Source organism: Nymphalis io, chromosome 29, assembly GCF_905147045.1.
Source record: "Nymphalis io chromosome 29, ilAglIoxx1.1, whole genome shotgun sequence".
Taxonomy (NCBI): domain Eukaryota; kingdom Metazoa; phylum Arthropoda; class Insecta; order Lepidoptera; family Nymphalidae; genus Nymphalis; species Nymphalis io.
Genome location: NC_065916.1, coordinates 499,994 through 522,331, shown reverse-complemented (window position 1 = coordinate 522,331; position 22,338 = coordinate 499,994). Strand labels below are relative to the sequence as shown.

The 22,338-nt window shown below is 35.7% G+C and overlaps 3 protein-coding genes across 4 annotated transcripts in view; 2 read left to right on the top strand and 1 right to left on the bottom strand.

Annotated features, from left to right (window-relative positions):
* The window catches only part of LOC126779458 (unextended protein-like), a 48,848-nt gene extending 35,717 nt beyond the window's left edge, over positions 1 to 13,131 (top strand). Inside the window, exons 5-14 of the mRNA XM_050503433.1 lie at positions 389 to 560; positions 2,030 to 2,221; positions 5,258 to 5,401; positions 6,412 to 6,549; positions 6,995 to 7,137; positions 7,708 to 7,834; positions 8,062 to 8,191; positions 9,349 to 9,445; positions 10,052 to 10,120; positions 11,493 to 13,131. Of these exons, the coding sequence (XP_050359390.1) occupies positions 389 to 560; positions 2,030 to 2,221; positions 5,258 to 5,401; positions 6,412 to 6,549; positions 6,995 to 7,137; positions 7,708 to 7,834; positions 8,062 to 8,191; positions 9,349 to 9,445; positions 10,052 to 10,120; positions 11,493 to 11,591 (1,311 nt within the window). The 3' untranslated portion in view covers positions 11,592 to 13,131. The remainder of the gene's footprint in view (positions 1 to 388; positions 561 to 2,029; positions 2,222 to 5,257; positions 5,402 to 6,411; positions 6,550 to 6,994; positions 7,138 to 7,707; positions 7,835 to 8,061; positions 8,192 to 9,348; positions 9,446 to 10,051; positions 10,121 to 11,492) is intronic.
* Positions 13,132 to 14,043: 912 nt separating this feature from the next.
* LOC126779576 (DNA/RNA-binding protein KIN17) lies at positions 14,044 to 19,389 on the bottom strand. Its single transcript, XM_050503689.1, has 7 exons — positions 18,857 to 19,389; positions 17,971 to 18,163; positions 16,754 to 16,898; positions 15,896 to 16,064; positions 15,148 to 15,307; positions 14,545 to 14,667; positions 14,044 to 14,157 (listed from the first exon to the last, which is right to left on the bottom strand). Exons 1-7 carry the CDS (start codon positions 19,159 to 19,161, stop codon positions 14,080 to 14,082), a joined length of 1,173 nt encoding a protein of 390 aa, XP_050359646.1. The 5' UTR covers positions 19,162 to 19,389; the 3' UTR covers positions 14,044 to 14,079.
* A 431-nt stretch (positions 19,390 to 19,820) lies between these two features.
* Positions 19,821 to 22,223, top strand: LOC126779601 (zinc finger protein 57-like). 2 transcript variants are annotated; one of them, XM_050503738.1, is made up of 5 exons: positions 19,821 to 19,923; positions 20,212 to 20,382; positions 20,826 to 20,934; positions 21,062 to 21,455; positions 21,704 to 22,223. In XM_050503738.1, exons 1-5 carry the CDS (start codon positions 19,867 to 19,869, stop codon positions 22,014 to 22,016), a joined length of 1,044 nt encoding a protein of 347 aa, XP_050359695.1. In that variant the 5' UTR covers positions 19,821 to 19,866; the 3' UTR covers positions 22,017 to 22,223. The 2 variants fall into 2 exon arrangements, with proteins under 2 accessions (XP_050359695.1, XP_050359696.1); XM_050503739.1 differs by lacking the exons at positions 19,821 to 19,923; positions 20,212 to 20,382 and adding an exon at positions 20,688 to 20,739.
* The last annotated feature ends 115 nt before the right edge of the window (positions 22,224 to 22,338 follow it).

Genomic DNA, 22,338 nt, shown 5'->3' with positions numbered 1-22,338 from the left:
TGCCTATAAGAAACCTGCTCACTCTGGATTTGAAGACACCAACATTGTAACTATCAGGAAATACGGACTCAGGCAAAGCATTCCATAGTTTCGCAGTGCGAATGATGAATGTGGATTCAAAGCGCTTCGTACGTAGGCGGGGAATTTCCACTGTGTACCTATGGCGCTTTGGTCGCGCTTGCCTGGCCGTTCTATAGTAAAAGGGGGTAAAGACATTACCTAAGACAGACAGACATCTTAATACGGTACAAGGTTGCTCATTTGCCAGTCTGCCTACCTATATTAAATTTAAAAAAATATGTTTAGGAAGATGTGAAATTTGTCCATAAAAATGGGTGTATTTCGACCATAAGTGAAATATGTTCTAATCAATATTTCTTAACCCAAGGTAACTAACCACGTGAACGACTTAGATAAGGAAGAAGTGAACATCATTTCTGGTGCTCTCGACCTTCGCAAGAAAACAGTGAAGGACGTGATGACGAAGCTCAAGGATGTTTACATGTTGCCCCTCAACAGCGTGATGGATTTCGAAACATTGACCGAGATCGTCAAATCTGGTGAGTGGATGGGTAATGAGGGAAGGGAGGAGCGGAGCTGTTTTTAGTTATTTATTAATTCGTTTTGGCCACAGCAGCAGCAGATAGTTAACAAGTATTTCCAAAAACAAAGATGAGAGTCACTTGGGGAATGAGCTATTGTAACTACAGGCACAAGATCACATCTTGGTTGCCAAGGTTGGTGGTGCATTGGCTGTGTAAGGGATTACAAGTATTACTCCTCCAATGCCTATGGGTGGTGGTTTCTTTTTACCAGCGGGTGATTCATTTGCCCGTCCGCCTACCCCTTATATATAAAGTGATGCCACTCGATTTAACGACAAACTCCCTGAAGCGTCGAAATCACTAGACTTTGGTTGGTTTTGCTGGTTTTCCATACAGTGATGCCCTAAGCAGCATCACATCCATTCTCAGTAATTAACATACAATAACAATAAACAGTACTTTCCAAGTTGCCCAAATTAGTAAAAACTGCAGCTATGTGCGTTCTTTTGTTGCTTTATTATTTAAAGTACAGTAACAGCCTGTGAATGTCCCATTGCTGGGCTAAGGCCTCTTCTCCCTTTTTAAGGAGGCTTGGAGCTTATTCCACCACGCTGCTCCAATGCGTGTCGGTGTAATACACATGTGGCAGAATTGCCGTGAAATTCGACACATGCAGGGTTCCTCACGATGTTTTCCTTCACCGTAAAGCTCGAGATGAATTATAATAACAAATTTAGCACAGGAAAATTCAGTGGTGCTTGCCCGGGTTTGAACCCACGATCATCGATTACGATTCACGCGTTCTTACCACTGAGCCATCTCGGCATCTAGCCCGTGATAAACTCAACTCAATAAACGTTGTTATCTGGTTAAAATATTAATGTTTTTGTTTGTAAATTCTATACTTGATTTAATTAATTTTATAATACAATGACAACTCTCAATGTCAACAAAAAATGCGGAGTCCCTTCAACGTGATATAGTTTACATTGTATAAAAAAAACTATTTTGTCTTTACCCTTTTATAATATTTATATGCTTCATAGTTCAAATGACGGTGACACGAACTGAAACATTACGCGCCCTACAGTTTTATCCTTGACCTTAAACTAACCCCCCCTGACACCCCGAGACATTACCCCACGGTTAAGTTATAGCTATGATTTTATAGGAGTTAAAAATAAAACGATCGAGTGCGATGTAACAGCAAGCTATTAACGGGACGAGTTTAGTCAATATGAAGTGTTTTTGGGCATAAAGCATAGAAAATAATCTCATAAAACTTAAATATCTACAAAACAAAAAGTTTTTTCGTACAATTCATCATTTACAAAAAACGCGTTCTTCAAGATAGCGGCTACCCAGGTCTGAGTCGAGTGCGGTACCACTTTTTCTCTCGTTTTCGCGTTTATTTTTGCTTATTTTTCGCGCGCACTATTGCAGCAAACTCAACAGTATATAAATAAGGACGAATTTATCCCCAGGTTACTCCCGCATCCCGGTGTACGAGGGAAACCGCGGTAACATAGTGACAGTGCTGTTCATCAAGGACCTGGCCTTCGTCGACCCCGACGACAACACGCCGCTGAGGACCCTCTGCCAGTACTACCAGAACCCGTGCAACTTCGTCTTCGAGGATGTCACCCTGGATGTGATGCTACGGCAGTTTAAAGAAGGTAAAGTCTGCATGAAATCAATACACTATTCCAATCGAAGAAGGAGTACAGATAAACAAACCTTAGATTTACATATTCCATGCGATTTGCTAAAATTTCTGCTGTATTATGCACTACAAACAGTAACAGCCTGTTAATGTCCCACTGCTGGGCTAAGGCCTCCTCTCCCTTTTGAGGAGAAGGTTTGCAGCTTATTCCACCACGCTGCTCCAATGCGGGTTGGTGGAATACACATGTGGCAGAATTTCAGTGAAATTTGACACATGCAGGTTTCCTCACGATGTTTTCCTTCACAGTCAAGCACGAGATGAATTATAAACTCAAATTAAACACATGAAAATTCAGTGGTGCTTGCCCGGATTTGAACTCACGATCATCGGTTAAGATTCACGCGTTCTAACCACTGGAGCGATTAAAATATCTTTATTTAAAATATAACACTATTACCCTTTTTTTTACAATCAGTATATGAAACATTTATTCAATTAAAGTATTTACAGTCATTTTTATAATATATAAGATAAAAAAATAAAATAAAAAATACATATTACAAATTTATAGCAAAAACACGCCGTCTAAAAGATTGTCCTGTGGCATTGTACCCAAGACGCTGGCACTATTGTCTCTCTGCACCGCTAGACTCAGCCTTTGGGCTAAATAAGCGCCAGCTCTTGGGCCACCAGAAGAGTGGACCAGTTTCTTAGAAAGATCTTTTATGATTTTTTTTTATTATCAGATGACCATGAACCTAATTTTTCAAAACCTATTAACTTAACTAATTATATACACTTTAAATTTTCATTGTCTCAATAAAAGTTCGCCGATATTCAAAACGTCATTTCAGAAATCCATAATGAATGTCATAGATTATTCAAGATCTCTTACAATGATATCGCGTGAAATCAAGACGAGCCGGTTGGCGTGGTTGGTAGATACTTGCCTTTCACGCCGAAGGTTGTGGGTTCAATTTCCACCCAGGACAGACATTTGTATGCATGAACATGTCTGTTTGTCCTGAGTCTGGGTGTAATTATCTATATAAGTATGTACTTATAAAAGAAAAGTAGTATATGTAGTATATCAGTTGTCTGGTATCCATAGTACGAGCTCTGCTTAGTTTGGGATCTGATGGCCGTGTGTTAATAATGTCCCAGGATATTATTATTATTATTATCAATGTCAAAGTTGTTTTTTTTTCTTTACTCTTCATGCAAATGGAATGGGCTATATATTTTTTGCGTCGTAATTATTTTAAACAATCGCCATTTAATCTTAGTAGTATTCGTAGTAGTATGCGGTATTATAAATAAACTAAAAACCTAATTATATTTTAGTATGAGTTTCTTGCCGGAATTTCTCGGTAGAATCAACGATCGGAACGGTATATAACTTTACATTTTAAGTTTTTAAACTAAAGTGTTTGTAAAAGCCAAGTGGAATTAAGAAATATTTGTTCGTCTTTAAAAATATAAATATTAAAACAAATAAAAACTCATTTTTATATTTTGGTTAATTGGATTGGATCGGAATCTGATCTAGGTTAAGGTAAACTCTAATTGAGTCTCATCTGACTGATTTGTCAATTTAAACCAGCTTGGCAAGTACTGGCTTCCCTCGAGGTAGCTGAGCCGAGATGGCCCAGTGATTAGAACGCGTGAATCTTAACCGATGAACTTGGGTTCAAACCCGGGCAAGCACCACTGAATTTTCATGTGCTTAATTTGTGTTTATAATTCGTCTCGTGCTTGACATTGAAGGAAAACATTGTGAGGAAACCTGCATGTGTCTAATTTCACTGAAATGGTGCCACATGTGTATTCCACCTACCCGCATTGGAGCAGCGTGGTGGAATAAGCTGCAAACCTTCTCCTCAAAAGGGAGAGGAGGCCTTAGCCCAGCAGTGGGACATTAACAGGCTGTTACTGTACTGTACTGATAAAATTTTACTTAACAAAGCATTCTCTTAAATTGAGACTGGACCGAAAAATTCGCTAATTACAAAAAATATCAAGTATCGTGCCAAAAAATGTTCAAATGAAAAATAGCACGTTTTCATCTGATTTATTCGCTTATACATCGCGGTCAGTCGGCCCGTTTATTTATATAAGAACGTCTGCGGTGTCTGCGGAAGCCGAGGTTACTGTTTCGAAATATAACGCTTTTTCATATTGTTTTAAATATGTCGACGAGCGTTTTAAATATTAAATAGGTTAGAGTAAATGTTAGAAAGTTATATGCGACATAACTGCGAATTATAAAACAAAGTCCCATGCGTCTGTCTTACCGCGATATACTCAAAAACTACGGAACGGATTCTCATATGGTTTTTAATGATGGTAGAAGTGGGTCGACCTGGTGCCGAGATTTTTGGATCTGTGGCCTTATACGCTAGCTTCTTGACTATGAGTATACACCAAAATAGCATCTTTCTTAAAATAACTTACAATTCACAACGATTTTAGTTTCTCGTATAGAAAACGACGTAGGGTTCCTAACACTAGACTGAAGCAACCCCTCCCCATACAAACAGATGAAGCCGCGTGCGGAGTAGTTATATGACATAATAATTTCATCATAATAAAGTATATTTTATTTTATTAATCCTTTATTGCACACACTTTACAAACATTTAGTAACATATAATAGCTTACTAGCTATTATATGTTGCGTAATATATATTCTACTGAATATATATTACGCAAAGGCGGCCTTATCGCTTAAAGTGATCTCTTCCAGGCAACCTCTGTAAAGAGAAATGTTTACGTGTTTTCTTTTAGCCAGGATCACTAATCGGGCATAGTTTGCGAACAACTTATACCGACCTACAATCATATACATACATATAAACTTATATAAGAAATAAATTATACATATTATAATACAACATGCTATAGTTATATTGAAAGATAATAATTATGAAAACGACTTAAAAATATGTACGGATTCAGCTTGACGAATTTCTCGAGGCAGGGAATTGTATTTAACAATTTCCCAACGAATATCATATATATAAAATATTTGTTTCAAATTTTTCAGGTCACAAGGGACATATGGCATTCGTCCAACGTATAGAGGAAGGCGACGGTGACCCAGTATACGAAACGATAGGTCTGCTCACGTTGGAGGACGTCATTGAAGAGATGATTCAAGCCGAGATTGTTGACGAGAGTGACGTCATCAGTGAGTACAAAGTTTTATATTGCGAAACACTGCAGACGTCCTGCCTTCCTACATATACCAATACTCGTGCCTGATTAGTTAAGGGTTTTGATGTTTAACAGCGCCATCTAGTTGCAAGTTACAATAACGTGGTTAGTATGGAAACCAAAGCGAAAAATCTATATACATATGTGCTTTCATCAGTCAATATATTTTATTAGTAAGTGGTCACCACCGCTCATCCCTTTGGGAACTAAGATGTCATATAGCTTTCGTTTCGCTGCTTCTAAATGTTGGAACGATATCCCACCTCCGATTAAGAACAGTACGTCTCAAAATATGTCTAAGGCACAATGCAAGCAATGGCTTCTGTCTATGCAAAAGACGCGATGTGTCTGGACAAATGTGTGTAACTAAACTTCAATATTTAATTGTTACTTTGATTGTAATTTATTAAAACATATATCTCTATTTGTTTAAACGTTTTAAATATTTTATTATTATTTTATTTTCATTTTTTATTCAATATGAAATATTTTCCTTTTTCTAGAATTAAAAAAAAAGACCTCACTGTTTTAGTAATGCTTGCATATTTTCTTTTATTTTAGCCTATTGTGCGTGTTATAAATTGTATTAACTTTTATTATTTAAGTAATTTTATCTTCTTTTACCTTTTACTGCACTGAATGTAGCGTTTGTGTTGGCAGCATATGTACAAGGCGTAGACTGAAAAGCAGCCTAGCTGAGACTACGACCTTTTCAACAAATTATGATATTGTTTTCTCTTTTTTTACGGTTTTGCACCTTAATTTTTTTGCCTTTGTTTCTTTTTGGTGAATAAAGTTATTTATTATTATTATTATATCCCTTGCACCTGAATTTGCTTCTTCAAACCGGAACACAACAATATTAAATATTGCTGATTGGTGGTAGAGAATATGTTATGAGCGGGTGGTACCTACTCACCTGCCAAGTAAAAAACCAGCTGGCCTTGTTATTATCGGTGTTTATAATAAGTATCATGTTCACAGGCGACAACCGCACCAAGAAGCGCCTGATGCGGCCCATGAACAAGCTGCACGACATCGCGTCGTTCGCCGGCCACCAGCACCAGCGCGTGCACGTGTCGCCGCAGCTCGTGCTCGCCACCTTCCAGTTCCTCAGCACCAGTGAGTTATACTCAGTCTGGGTGTCCCCTTCACCGAAGTCAACTGGCACTGAGCCATGAAGTAGTCACCTGGACTAGGAAGCCTAAAGTTTTTAAAATTTTAATAAATTGTGCCGCCTGGTAATAAACATTCATGAAATACATCAAAGGCACGAACGACATGTCCGTGGAGATATAAATACAAAAACAAAAACGCCTAAGGGTCACACTGCTGGGCTTAGGGTTGTACTTTTGAGGAGATAGTCTAGAGCTTATTAAACCACGCTGCTCCCATGCGTGTTGCAGATAAACACCGACAAGCATATGTCTTTCATCTAGTATTCAATGCATCATGTCTAGATATGGTCAGAGATCCCGAGGACCTGGGCTCAAATGGCAGGTTTAAAAAAATAAATGATATATAATTAATGACTGGTTTAAGTAAATTAAATTGCCTTCGATACCAGGTGTCGATCCGTTCCGAGCGGACATGATCTCCGAGACGGTGCTCCGTCGTCTGCTCAAGCAGGACGTCATCCAGCACATCAAGCTCCGAGGCGACGAGGACAAGAACGATCCCAAGAGATACGTCTTCCAGGAGGGAAAATCGGTGAGTTGAATAATTATATATTGTATAATTCGTGTACATTTTACATTATAAGTTTCATTTTGTTGATCGATCGTATTGTCGTAAGGCATTCCGCTTGTTAAGGTATTCCCTACATAATATATAGATATGTATACATAAATAAATAAAATATACCAATTCACTGTATTGCATTGTGATGGTTGTCATGAACTGAACGCCTCGCCTGTTCAAAGTCAGGATTGCGAACGATCTGTCGCCTTTTGTTTGTTTAACTAAAATGTAAGTCAACTGGCGTCACCTCTCGCGTTCGTCATTGTATGTACGTGTTAGGGCGGAAACACACTTTCCTAACCTGTCACGTCGCCACAAGTACGCACACTAATTCGCGCACGAGCGTCCTCGTATCGACATCGCGTATTGTTACGTCATAGCTCCCACTCATTTTGGCGCAATAGGAAGTGAGCAGTCCAGATATTCTATTCTATACTCGTATTATTCATTATTCTTATGCTTCTTCATTTGACTTTAACCTTTTATATTTTGAAGAATGCGTTATGATGTAACTGATACTTACAATACTCTCCCCCCCAGGTGGACTACTTCGTGCTGATCCTAGAGGGTCGTGTGGAGGTGACAGTGGGGCGTGAGAACCTGGTGTTCGAAGCGGGACCATTCACATACTTTGGAGTGCAGGCGTTGACACAGAATGTCGGCCTTGGTGAGTTTATAAATTTTTTATCTAACGGTTGACAAAAAACTTAATAAAAACTTTTTATAAATGAGCAAAATGGCCGCATGTTGGTAAGTGGCCACAACCACCCATAGACAAGAAATAATAAATAATAAAAATAAGTCTTAATTGATTGACTGTAAGAAATATTATTTAAATACTGTTGGTCAGCAAATATTGTACAGTGTAAATACGTAAAAATTTACTCGTTCCAGCCGAGTCGCCCGCGCCGTCCACGCTGGGCTCGCTGCAGAACCTGAACATGGACTCCATGCTGCGCCACACCTTCGTGCCGGACTACTCCGTGCGCGCCATCGCTGAGCTGTACTACCTCACCATTAAGAGGTTATATTATATAACATAGACAATACCATTGACCGTACCGGACCAGCCTGTGAATATCCCACTGCTGGGCTAAAGGCCTCCTCTCCTCTTTTTGAGGAAAAGGTTTGGAGCTTATTCCACCACGCGGCTCCAATGCGGGTTGGTGGAATACACATGTGGCAGAATTTCAGTGAAATTAGACACATGCAGGTTTCCTCACGATGTTTTCCTTCGCCGTCAAGCACGAGATGAATTATAATCACAAATTAGGCACAAAAAAAATCAGTGGTGCTTGCCCGGGTTTGAATCTACGATCATCAAGATTCACGCGTTCTTACCACTGGGCCATGTCGCCTCTTAACAAGTAAAAATAAATACACTTTGACCTTGATTTGCCTCGATACCATCTTAAATAATTTGTTTTATTCGTATAAGTAGTTTAGTGGAATAATGTTGTTTTATAAATACATATATATCAATCGAGAACTGCTTGCAGTAAATAATATAGCAGATATATTAGTAAAATTTACTGGTGGTAGGGCTTTGTGCAAGCTCGTCTGGGTAGGTACCACCCACTCATCAGACATTCTACCGCAAAACAGCAGTACTTGATATTTTTGTGTTCCTGTTTGAAGGGTGAGTGAGCCAGTGTAATTACAGGCACAAGGGACATAAAATCTTAGTTCCCAAGGTTGGTGGCGCATTGGATATGTAAGCGATGTTTGACATTTCTTACAATGCCAATGTCTAAGGGCGTTGGTGACCACTTACTATCAGGTGGTCCATATGCTCGTCCGCTTTCCTATTCTATAAAAAAAAAAATCGCATAGTATATGTAAATCTAAGATTATTTTAGATTACTTTCTCTTTATTCTTGCCGTTGGAACATGAGTACATATTATACATAGATTATGTAATAATCTTAGATGCGTCTGTTAGTGTGTGTCACTTCAGATCGAGTTCTCTGATTTAGATCACATTTGATTTAACATAATTTAAATATAATTTTGTCGAGACGATTGTTCATCCAATGAACAATAGTACCGACATGTTGCCTTAGTCGACTTATTATCATTAAAAACATATTTTCGCCTTTAAGTAATTATCTATAAGATCCCAATTAAATTTTTTTATTTAAATTACATCAAACTTAAAATCGTAATTTATATGTATTTCAGATCAATGTACTTAGCGGCGAAGCGCGCTACGTTGATGGAGAAGGGCGCACTCAACAAGGGGGGGACGAACGAGCAAATCGAACCGGAAGTCGATAAGGTAAATATTTACAATCGTCATGTTTTCTATTTGTAAAACCGCCGAAATGGTCCAGTAGTATCAGTGTATCTTAATGAAGATTGGTGGTTCAAATCTGGGCAACTCACGACAAGACCAGAGATTACAGGCGAAGAACTAAGGCTTTAGTAACCTGATGATATCTTCCTGACCGATTTTGGCCACGGCCAATCTCAAGGTTGACTGGCCGACTGCGCAAGACATATTATAGTGAACAAGCGTGTGCGCAAACAACGACCGGAAATAGTTCAGAAGGAACGGATGTGTAATAAATTTTCGACAGATTAAACCCAATAACTTTTATAATCGGCTCGATCTGGGTTCGAATTTTCCGACCTCGGGATTTACGGCTTTATATCTAGCCGATAGACCAACGTGGCAGTCTAAACCATTCTTTATCAATCTACTTGCGTGCTGACCGAATGCATGCACTAGAGTGTAAGCATTGTCAGTTGCCAAATTCGGGGCTGCTTTGAACCCAGTGAACCCAGGTACCAGGTCTACACTCTCATAATCCTCTCACTAGATCGACGAGTTAGTTGCAAGTATATAATGATAACATATTAAAATATACGTATTTTGTTCCAGCTACTCCGAGAAGGCGACAAACTCGATGAAATCGTTGAAAATCAAAATGAAAAATCTCCGTCTAAACTGGTAAAATTATATATATACTACATATTTATTTAATATTGGCGATCCTTTATGTAGCTTGTTATAGCCAAATGAAATGACTTGAAATTAATTATTATTATTAATATAATTAATTTTACAAAAAACAGGTAGTATAGAAAATTCTTAGGTTTGCTATAGTTATGTTGTACAACAGACAGACTTATGGATCTATGAAAGTTTTTAAAAATATAATTTGGGTAACAGGTGGTAGGGCTTTGTGCAAGCTCGTCTGGGTAGGTACCACCCACTCATCCGTTATTCTACCGCAAAACAGCAGTGCTTGGTATTGTTGTGTTCCGGTTTGAAGGGTGAGAGCCAGTGTAATTACAGGCACAAGGGATATAACATCTTAGTTCCCAAGGTTGGTGGCGCATTGGTGATGTAAGAGATGGTTAACATTTCTTAAAATACCAATGTCTGGCCCATATGCTCGTCCGCCTTCCTATTCTTTGAAAAAAAAGCTAGTGCACTTATAATCTTATATATTATGCATAATAAATATACATTACTATTTAAAAAAATAACAATAATTCAATCAACTAATTTTTAATTTGTAATATTATCCGTACTGTCGTTCACGAGAAGACATCATATTATGTTATATAAACTTTTTATATATAATATACTATATTTGTTTACTTTTTCATGCTATCAGATGTTGGACGTACCTAAAACTAGATATTAACGGTCAACGGTAGGTATGATGGTATAATATTTATCATAAAATATATAAAAGAATAACCGATTGACTGACATATGCACAGGCACAGACTGGGAACCGTGCACAAAGGTTCCTTTTACACAGTAGTTTAGCATTAAGAAAGGATTTTTGAAAATTAACCTCTAACCACTAGTAATAAAATATATTGATGATCTATTTGTAAAGAAATTAAGGCCATTCCATGCCTTTGAATGCAAGTACGTCCACGGTCCGGCGCCTTAACTCTAATTGGATCAAAAGAGTGCATTTGTATTCGCGTACACTCTTGTGCACTATAAAGGACGATTTACTTCAAACGCGCCGTAATGGATTTTATACGTGGCAAATGAAATTAAACACTATACACGATTATTAAAGTTCATATTTGCATACTATCAACTTTAGCCGACCGTGTTCCTGTATTGAAATATGTACCTTAAATATTATGTAGACATTTTAATTTCCATTACTACACGTCAATATGCGGCCTTGCGTTTGACAGAGCTAACGACCTTACAGTCACATCTCCCAAATAAGATACTTAAACTAAATCTAATCTAACTTAAGTATATAAGTTAAAAAAAGGTGTTGCCAGGCCTTGATATAGTAAAATATATATTGTGTGAATGTATTTTAATAATAATTTTGTTTCAGTCAACACCAATGTCAGCCAGCCCTCACACTAACTCCACCTTCAAAGCTCGCGGCAAGTTTGAACAAAATCCCGAAGAAGAAAAACTTCTGAAGAAGTAAAACTACAAAAATATTAGAAGACGACAGGCAACACTGCCATAACTAACATTTATGACAATTTCGCGGTGAAAGCTTAATTTCGTATAAAATATTTTTCAATTTTACGTAAGTTAAAGATTTTTTTTTCTGTTAGTATTTAATATGCATTTGTTGCGTTAACAATCTAGATTTAGACGTAGGTTTAGGAGATTACAGTACTTATTTCGCGTTTTTTTATATTTATATATATGGCAATACTCGTTTGCCTCTGTTTGCTAGAGACGTATTTGCGTTTTTATAATCTATAAATTTAATTAAATCACACGTTATTATAATATATTTTAAATATTTTTGAAGTGTTGTATATAAAGCCAGTACACGTTGGGTCAGTGTGTTAATAATCAATTGGTTACATGTTGGCGTGTTGGTCATTTGTCATTGGCCTTATTCTTTTGAACTACAACCGCCGAATTATTACTACAGCGCGTACTTTTATTACGAGAAGTAAAAAAATGCGAATCCAAGCATAAAGTTTATAATAAAAATAATTTTATGTTAAATTCTGTATTTAGCAACATTTTATATCTATTGCATACTATTGCATACTGCCAGCATTACTTAAATACGTAATAATTATATTGTATTATTATAATAATTTTAAATAAACTCTTGAACAATACAGCTAATCCTAAATATTTGGCCAAAATGTGAATGCTGTCGTAGAGCGTTAAGATTATTTGAAGTTTGCCCAAAAATGGCTGGTCGGCCAAAGCTCACCGCCAATGACAAAAAGTTGTTCCAACGTGTACCAGGCACGTTACAAGAATTTAGTTGTTTTTTATTATTAATAGATACAAATTTTTATATATGTCAAAAAAATTTATTATTTTTGATGAAAACGCAAAATGTCACTACATCCCTATTTACGTGTTTATTTACATTTTTATATAATTGTTATTTACGCAATTTATATAGTATATAAAATAATTATAGTATATGAATGTTATTATAGATTATACAAAAAATATTCAATCGTACAAATTCCATCCATATTTAAATTTGTCATCCATTCATTCATTTTTTAAATGCCGTTGCTTTTTTATAACCTGTGTTTTAGTATTCTATGCCTCGCGTTATAATCACAGAGTGATTTAAAAAATTGTGCAATTCTAGATAAATCTATTTTTATCAAAACATTTAAAAGCATCATTATTACTATAAATAATTGTTAATTATTTTATAGAATAGAGTAAATTATCTAATGTCTGAATGCACTGTGTTCCTTGTTCAAATTGTGCCTTATTATATTAAAAAACAGGTGCTTTTCCGTTAAAAATCCAACAAACAACTTACCTACTAAGTATTTTTTTAACCTTTTATGAGTAATCGTAGTTTTATGGCAACATTAATTGACAGCGTGACAGCTGTCAATGTAATTTAAATTTCGAATATTTTAAACTTTAACATTCGTATTTTAACGTAATTTAAAAGGTGTTTAAATATATTTATTATGTACCAAATATACTGTTTTACAATGTCACATTTATAATAAATATATATATGGTGCAAATAAGATTTTTCTTTCCCTAATATTATATACTTTAATAGTTCCGTAACAGCCTGTTATTGTCCCACTGCTGGGCTTCCTCTCCCTTTTTGAGGAGAAGGTTTGTAGCTTATTCCACCACGCTGCTCCAGTGCTGGTTGGTGGAATACACAAGTGACAGAATTTCTGTGAAATTATACACATGCAGGTTTCCTCACGATGTTTTCCTTCACCGTAAAGCACGAGATGAATTATAATCACAAATTAAGCACATGAAACCACCCAATTCTACCCAATGGTAAGATGGCCCAGTGGCCATCTCGGCTTACTTTAATAGGACAATTACTTTGTTTTCAATAACGCAAAATTTTTAAATAGATCATACAAAGATTTGTAGTTTTGGTGATGATGGCAGAGTATATTTTTTCTTCTTTAGTCTTCTTTACCGAAAATAATTTCACCGAATACTTCTATTTTATTTGGTGGTGGTAGGGTCTAGTACAAGCCTGTCTGGGTGGGTACCACCTACTCATCAGATATTTAACGGTTAAAAACCTCTGTTCTCTTTCAAGGGTTATAAAGGGAGTGGTAATAAGAGTTGATTCATTTGCAATGTATAAGTTAACAATAATATTGAACCAGCAAATGTTAAAAAGACTGTTTTTGAATAGTATTATTCAGGCTCCAGGCTACTACTGAGAATTTTAACAGAAAAACCCAATAAATCTTTATTGGCCCGACCTGGAAATTGATCCCAGGACCCCCGGGTCTGCGGCCTTACATCAAGCCATTAGACCGACGCACTCCTATATGTAAAATTGAATTGATATCTAATATTTTTATTAGTAACAACAATTTTTAGTCTCCTACTACATTTCATTGGCTCGGAGGGAATATATATAGAAGTAATGAAACAAAATATTATGTTTGAAAATATACTTTATTATTGTTGTTAAAAGGTCTTCATGATGTAGCTAATTTACTGATGTCCTCATATTGTACGCCCTTCACCAATCTACCTGTGAACAGTCCTTCCGAAATCTGCAAAATAAAGTAACAGATAATAAAATATATTATATAAATAAACTGCCTCGTTGGTTGGTTGGTTGATGTAAGGCCCCAGATCCGGAAGTACTGGGTCCTGGGTACTGGTTGTCAGGTGTTAATCTTCAAATGGGCAAAAGAAATGCGAGTAGAAATTGGATTATTAGAGGGAGGGTTTCCGTCTTTATATCTTCGAAATAAGTCTTTTAAAATTTGTTAGTTATGTACATATTTGTTTACGGTATTTTTAGACAGGTAAATCTATTTATATAAAAAAAAAACTGATTATCAGTTCAACACCAAGAGTCAATGTCATATATCACTTTCTGACATATCAAGACCGTCTTCTATGATGAGTTTTTACAGTATAGCCCTGGAACTAACCTCGATGTCACAGCAGAATTCGTCAGTGTTGAGAGCCTTCAAGATCCCGGTCTGCCCGCGGTAGGCGCCGTTCACGAACCGGACCGTCCGCCCCGGAGACGGGATCACGGTCTCAACGTGGTTCTGAAGACCACAAGATACAAGCAAAAATTATATATTAATAAAAGATTAATTTCAAACGTTTAACAAAAATGGATAAGGTTTTTTTTTCTATAACAAAAAAGCATTCGACCATCTCGTTGGTCGCGCAGCTAGCTTATGAGTCTGCAGACCCTGAGGTCCTGGGTTCAAAGGCCGAGTAAAAACTTCTTGTGTATTTATGTAAGTAAATAATCAATGGACAAAAGTTATAAGTGTAAAGCGACTGTCAGAGTCAGTCACAAAAATGGCCACTAAAATTCTAAAACTAAAAATGGAGAAGTACAGGCATAAACATTGTTGTTTGTGCCTGTAGTTACACTGGCTTACTCAACTAGAACACAACAATATGGAGTACTCATGTTTGGCGATCGAATATGTGGTACTTATCTAGGATGAGTCCAGAGTCCTACCACCAAGGTCAGAATTTAGAATTTCGCTGTGTATGTTTGCCAGCAGTCTAACCTGATCTAGTTTCAGTTTAACGGGTTCATCGGTGAGCCTCACGTGCGCTGCGTATTTGTCCACAACCCTCTCGACGACAGCCTTGCGTTTGTAGAACTTCTCCCCGAGCGACTTTGTGACAATCTTCACTATTATACCTTCAGTCAGCCAGTAGTCTTTTCTGTGCATACAAACATTTCTTCTGATAAACAATTACTAGCTAAATCCGGTAGTCGTTGACCTGCGAGTATATTTGACTGCCTCGTCGGTCTAGATTCTAGATATAAGGCTGATCTAGGACACGCATACGCTCGTGCACTATAATATCTCCTGCGCAGTTGGCTCTTAGGACAGGAGGACATTTTTTTTTTTTTATAGAATATGAAGGCGGACGAGCATATGGGCCACCTGATGCTAAGTGGTCACCAAACGCCCTTAGACATTGGCATTGTAAGAAATGTTAACCATCGCTTACATCATCAATGCGCCACCAACCTTGGGAACTAAGATGTTATGTCCCTTGTGCCTGTAATTACACTGGCTCACTCACCCTTCAAACCGGAACACAACAATACCAAGTACTGCTGTTTTGCGGTAGAATATCTGATGAGTGGGTGGTACCTACCCAGACGAGCTTGCACAACGCTCTACCACCAGTATAATAACAAACCAATATTATAAATATGAAAGTGACATTTTCTCTTTGTTACTCTTTCAAGTAATAACTACTAAACCAATCACCTGCCCCCCCCCCACAACTATCACTAACCTGTTCGCTTTCTCTTTCGCACGTTCCTGCATCGCCATTATTTCGTCTAAAGCTGACGGTTTGACTTTCTCTAGCTTATTATCCTTCTCTGTCTTATATTTTTTGCTCGTTGACTCTTCCTTTACTTTAGTATTGAATGCGGTCTTCGTAATGGGATCCGGTTTTATATCTGAAAGAAATTAACGAGAATTGAGTTTTTGTGTCATAATTCACCTAAAGTGGTCACTGGTAAGTGGTCACCACCACTCAGAGACATTGACAGTGTATGAAATATAAACTATCCACTATATAATCAACAATAGCCAAGATTGCCCAGTGGTAAGAACGCGTGAATCTTAACCGATGATCGTGGGTTCTAACCACCACCGGGCAAGTACCACTGAATTTTTATGTACTAAATTTGTGATTATAATTCATCTCGTGCTTGGTGGGTGAAGGAAAACATCGTCAGGAAATCTGCGTGTGTCTAATTTCATTGAAATTATGCCACATGTGTGTTCTACCAACTCGCATTGGAGCAGCGTGGTGGAATAAGCTTCAAATCTTCTCCTCAAAAGGGAGAGGAGGCCTTAGCCCAGCAGTGGGACATTAACAGGTTGTTGCACTGCACTGTTACTGTACTGTAGTACTATGGTGAGGAGAACTATGGTGTTACATCTCTGTTAGTTGTATGTACACTAACTCACTCACCCTTCAAGCTGGAACACAAAAGTACTATGTATTACGGTTAAGTAGTAATACCTGAGTGGGTGCTTATTACAAAGATGGGATTGTACATATCCCTACCACCCAGTAATGTAATATAATATTAGAGATTTACAAAAATTAAAAAAAAAACGTTTTTAAATTATTACCGACCTTCGACCTTTCGTTTCAAATTAAGATTCAAGGTCAGCCTCTCTTGACTGCTCTCTCGTTTGAACTCCGTGTAAGACGTTTCTACTTTCGTGGACTCTTTCTTGCCTTTCTCCACTTGTCGTTGGATAAATTCTAGCATTCTTTCCTGAAAAAAAAATCATGAATAATATTACAAATGTAATTATTTTATTTTATTAATTCCGTAAATCATTATTGTTTTCTTAAATTCAATTAAATTTAATTTATCACATCATTATTATAATAATATATCATCTGTAATATATTATTGTTGTAATTTTTGTCTTTTTATTAAAAATAAATAATAATATCCTGGGACATTATTCACACACGGTCATCTGATCCCAAACTATGGTACTATGGATACCAGACAACTGATATACTACATATACTACTTTCTTTTTAATTAAATACATACTTATATAGATAATTACACCCAGACTCAGGACAAACAACAACCTTCGGTGTTAAATGCAAGTATCAACCAACCACGCCAACCAGTTAAGTTTTATTGTATTGTATATGATCCTAGTTGGTCATAATAAATGATTTATTATTTTTACAATATAAAGTAATAAAAATATTGACTGTCACTTCTCAGTATAAACATCATTTAACACAAAAAACTTTCTTAATTTTATTTTTTATTTTTTTTATTTTATTCAGTGAGAAATTTTTTTTAGTAAGTGTCTGGTGTTAAGTATAAATAAGTACCCTATGACCTCCCTTGGGGTTCAAGCTGGCTTTTTACCAAATTTATTCAAAATTTGTTCACTGTTATTGTATATACATTGTCTATTGTGAAATATTATATGAACTATTTTATTTATTCCTGGTAAGATGTCCACCTGACCAATTTCGGCCACAGTGGCAGGACACATTATAGTGCACAAATGTGTGTAATAACACAGATGCACACTCTACTCTCATAATTCGATGAGTCAACAACCCAACACAACTGGAATGAGTTCAGTTCATAAAGCATGAGTTTGCCTAGGCTTGGATCCGAAATCATCGGTCAAGATTCACACACTCGAGCCACTGAGTCATCTCGGTAATAATATAAAGCATTTTTTTAGTGATTATTGTTTTACATTTACAAGATTTCAATTGTTGAAATGTATATGTATATGTATAATGTTGAAAATTATATTATTTTTATTTGTCACTAACAATACTTATATACAATAATTATATACCTGGTCATCTTTATCCAGCTTCTCTTTTTTAACTTTAGCTTGCTTTGCGGCTATCGTGGCTGGATCTCTATCAATATATGTGACAAACCATCCTTTTTCTGTTTCATCGACAATGCACTTGCCCTCTCTTCCGAGATATTTAACGAAATCTGTTAACGTCTCCCATTGTGTTGCATTCATGTGTAAGTGATCACTGAAATTTTAAAAAGAAACAAGTCAAGTTATTTATCTCGTCTTTTAATATGTATTTTTTTTCTCTTTTTAGTATGTGTCTGTTAACAGTGTGTGTCATAAATAAAGTACTATTCTATCCTATATAGCATATAGTTTAGAGAGTATTTAGCAAACCTATGCTGTCTTCTTCTTTCGATTATAAAATTGATAATAAAAAAGGAAATGATTGTTTAATTAAAAAATTGCTGAACAATATTAAACTGCAAAACAATGTTTCGAAATAGGTCGGTTAATATTTAACTTGTATATTATAGCACAATGTTATATTGAACCCTTAGATGGTAAGTTACAGTAGTTGTAACAATGAACAGATTTTGTTTATTTCTTGTCTGTATTGTATGGAACTAAACTGTAGTAGGGGTAATACTCGTCATTCTGCTAGGAAGTAAAACTATCTCAAGCTGTCTGTGTTATGTTTCAAGGACAGGCAAATTTGTTTTTTTATCTTTAACATAGTTACTTTATTTTATCCTTCTGAGCAATTTCAGACACAGCATCGACTAAGAATTCACAGACAGAAAGACTTGAAAGAAAAACCCAATAACTTTGTGGGCCGACCCCGGGCTTCAAGCTAGGATCTCGAAATCTGTGGCCGTATAGTCATTACACTAGAGAGGCAGCCAGACAGTCAACATAAAAAACATATAATTACCGATTGGCTATGTAATCTTGGTACACCTTGTTTGCATGGACTCGTTTCGTTCCAAATTGACATTTTAATAGATCAAGGTAGCCGTCACTGAATTCCCTGGAGAACTCGTCGATGTACTTCGAAGCATTGTCAGCAAATAGCAATAGCTGTCTCTGATGTGACTCCGACATTGTGTGGCATTTGAAACCGTTTTCATCACGACACTGTTTCTGACACATTTGGCAATACCAGCGGAGCTTCTGGAGGCCTTTTGCTTTCATTTTGTTGGCTATGTACTTCGGAGTTCCTACCTCTGCTTTTCCCATTTTGTCTTTTATTTATTTTTGCACTGACTAAGAAATAAATTGTAGTATACAATATTGTTAACTATTGTTTTATAAAAAACATAAATAATATCAGATTTTTTGTTTATTAAAATTTTCAAAAACAAATTTCCCTAAAACTTTTTGATATCTGTTACACTGCAGTATATTTCTACAATATATAATTAATAAACTAATGAAAATTCATAACACACGATAACAAGAAAAGATACGAAGTGCGAATGTCAGTGACAATTCGTCATAATCAGTCATTATGACTTAAGTTAAGTCACAGAGTACAAAACCAACAACTTGAGTGTTGAAACTTGAAATTGTCCACATCACCTTTTTTTATACATATATATCCTTTAAAAAATATATAAATATATAGATGCTTTAAATATATAAATATATATATATAATGTTTTTGTTTAAGGGCATGTAAGCTCACGCACACACATTTACTGGGTTCTACTGTAAAAGTGTACATACATTCATTTTAAATTTTGACAATATTAGGCAATATAAAAAACTTTCTTTTATTAATTTTAAGTTTCTTGTTGGTGTTTAGCATTATTGAAAGCAATTAAAACTTTATGATACTAAAGTATTTTTTTTATTTGACAATTCATGTGACATTAATTACGTTACTAAAATTACAAAATTATTTGAGTTTACCAAAATTTATTGATAATAACTATTACCTTTATGGAAGAAATGGATTTGCTGTGGTCAAAAGAAAAGTTGCAAAAGATTTTTAGTAAAGTTAGTAATTTAAATTATAATTAAGTTCAATCAAATATCAACAAAAATTCTGAAAAAAAATTTTATATTCGAAGCGATTAAACGTTCTATTTATATAATTAAGCTTATATCTACTTTAAAAGTGTTTATTACGATTGCTCTGCGTTGAACGAATACATAAATCAGTTATTGGTAGAGTAAAAAACCAGTTTTTTTTTTTAAAGTTTAAATTCTACACTCTTAAAATAAAGTTCTCGATTATTTATAACAAGAAGTTTTTACTAAGCTAACACAAACATATAATTTAAGGATTCTCTTCAAATAACCACAGCGCATGCGTCAGGCGATGCAAGCATTCCAATACGTAGCTGTCGATTATGTGGAGGGGATTTTAATTTACGCTGCTTTTGTGATACGTACGTGTGGGAGGGGGTTGAAGAGCGTTATGATCAACTATTGTATGATTGCTTTGGAGTTCGGGTATATTATTAATAATACTTATTTAAATAATTAAATTTATATCTAGCTAAACTATAACTGGTTCATCATTAGGTGATATTTTGAGACCAGTCGAAACAATTAAAGAATCTTGCTAAAAATCACAAGAGGAAGCTACTTACTATTGCAAAATAGTTACTATTATAAAATATTATATAATAAAATACTTGAATACTAACAACTTTAAACCAAGTTTTGTTTCAGTTTTGAACTATATTATTTATGATATTTTTTTTATAATCTATGCTAGAAAAAGGTTAGGATGCAAGCATGTATGAAAGAAAGGATGAAAGCAAATATATGCAGACAATTATTATAATTATCATTCGCAACAGTCTTGTATGGCTATAATTTTTTTAAGCCCAAATGTTTTACGCCCATTATTAATGGATCTGCTAATATTAACGACAGTAAATAATTTTCAGGTTCTTCAAACGGACAGCATGATATGCGAGCGCTGTATACGTCAACTACGTAACACGCGGCGTTTACGAGCACTCGTGCAAGCCGCCTTCGCAAAACCACCCAGCGAATGTCAGTATTGACTTTTTAAACATTATCCAGTTCCTTTGTTTATGAGTTTCATTTACTTGATCACTAAACTTCATTCGCTGAATCATTAAGACTCAAATCATTTTATATTTACATGATTTGATTATAGTTTCAACGAATCAATTACATCTGGGTATCGGCGAAGGTTTTGCGCGCCAAAAAAATAGGAACATACCAAAATCTCCGAACCTAGAATTGTACAAAAAGTTGACAAAAAGTACCATGGTGAATCCGCCCAGGAAACGTAAGCTAAACGAGCGTAAATCGATTCTGAACTCTAATGTTCAAGTCAAAAGGATGAATATCGCATGTACCGTGTGTAAACAGAGGTACCCGATGTTGGTACCTTTTGAAGGGTGGAAGAAGTTTGTGTGCTCACGGTGTAAAAAGAATTGTGAACCGCGTCGCATAATTTGTAGGAGGTGTAACACTATGGTGCCTAGTAATACGATGCGAGAACACTTGGAATTGCACGTGAAATCTGACTTGAAGGCGAAGAACAGGCAAGGCTCTTTTCTAGATCGTTTATATAAAAATAGATTACAATCTTCTTGATAGACGTCGATTCTTTTTGATCGATCACATATATTTCGTAAAACAAAACAAATACCTTGTATATAAACTTTTTACTTGAGACCTTAACGATTCGAAATTCGAAATCGTTAATAGTTTAAATCAGTCAATTTTCGTGTCGTCTGATTTTATTTTTACTAGTTCGATAATGATTTTAAATTATATTTAATTATTTTAGGCTCAGCAATTTGCCGAAATGTTGTTCACAGACAACGAAAAAAGATAGCTTTATTAGACCGAAATATCAATGCAGCCAATGTTCAAAAAAATATACCATCGCTCAAAACTTGGCAAAGCACGTTAGCAGCGCGCATAAAAACAGCATACATTGTCTATGCGCAGTCTGCGGTAAGGACATGAAGACTAAAGAATTATTAGAAAGACATATGCGAACGCACACCGGCCAGCCGATATACCGCTGTGATGTGTGTATGCGAATATTTAAAGGCAAAAGATTATTCCAAACACATTATTTGACGCATGGGAAGTAAAAGTGGAGAATTTTGTATTTTTGGATGTCTATGGTTAAGCTTGGGATGCGCAAAATGTAGAATTATAGATTTGAAATAGAGGCGGAGATATAAATACTCTTTTCAATCGCTCTGTCTTATGAATCTATGATTTCAGCGCACTCTATGATTATTTAGAAAGAAAGGTTACTTACTAAAAAGTTTGATATTGTCTTGTGATATCTGTAAGTCAACCAATTTTACTGTTTAATATTTTTTGTATTAACAGATTCATTTTATATTTTGTTTATTAAAGCCTTATTGCTTATTTTATTTGTTTTTTTTTTTCAAATTGGATATAGAT

Coding starts and splice junctions, on each gene's coding strand:
- LOC126779576 (XM_050503689.1), bottom strand. CDS start 19,161: ATGGGAAAAGCAGAGGTAGGAACTCCGAAGTACATAGCCAACAAAATG. Junction 16,899..17,970: donor AGCTGGATAAAGATGACCAG/GTATATAATTAT, acceptor TTTTTTTTTCAG/GAAAGAATGCTAGAATTTAT. Junction 15,308..15,895: donor GCGAAAGAGAAAGCGAACAG/GTTAGTGATAGT, acceptor TTGTATGCACAG/AAAAGACTACTGGCTGACTG.
- LOC126779601 (XM_050503738.1), top strand. CDS start 19,867: ATGGAAGAAATGGATTTGCTGTGGTCAAAAGAAAAGTTGCAAAAGATT. Junction 19,924..20,211: donor TGCAAAAGATTTTTAGTAAA/GTTAGTAATTTA, acceptor ATATAATTTAAG/GATTCTCTTCAAATAACCAC. Junction 20,383..20,825: donor ATGATTGCTTTGGAGTTCGG/GTATATTATTAA, acceptor AATAATTTTCAG/GTTCTTCAAACGGACAGCAT.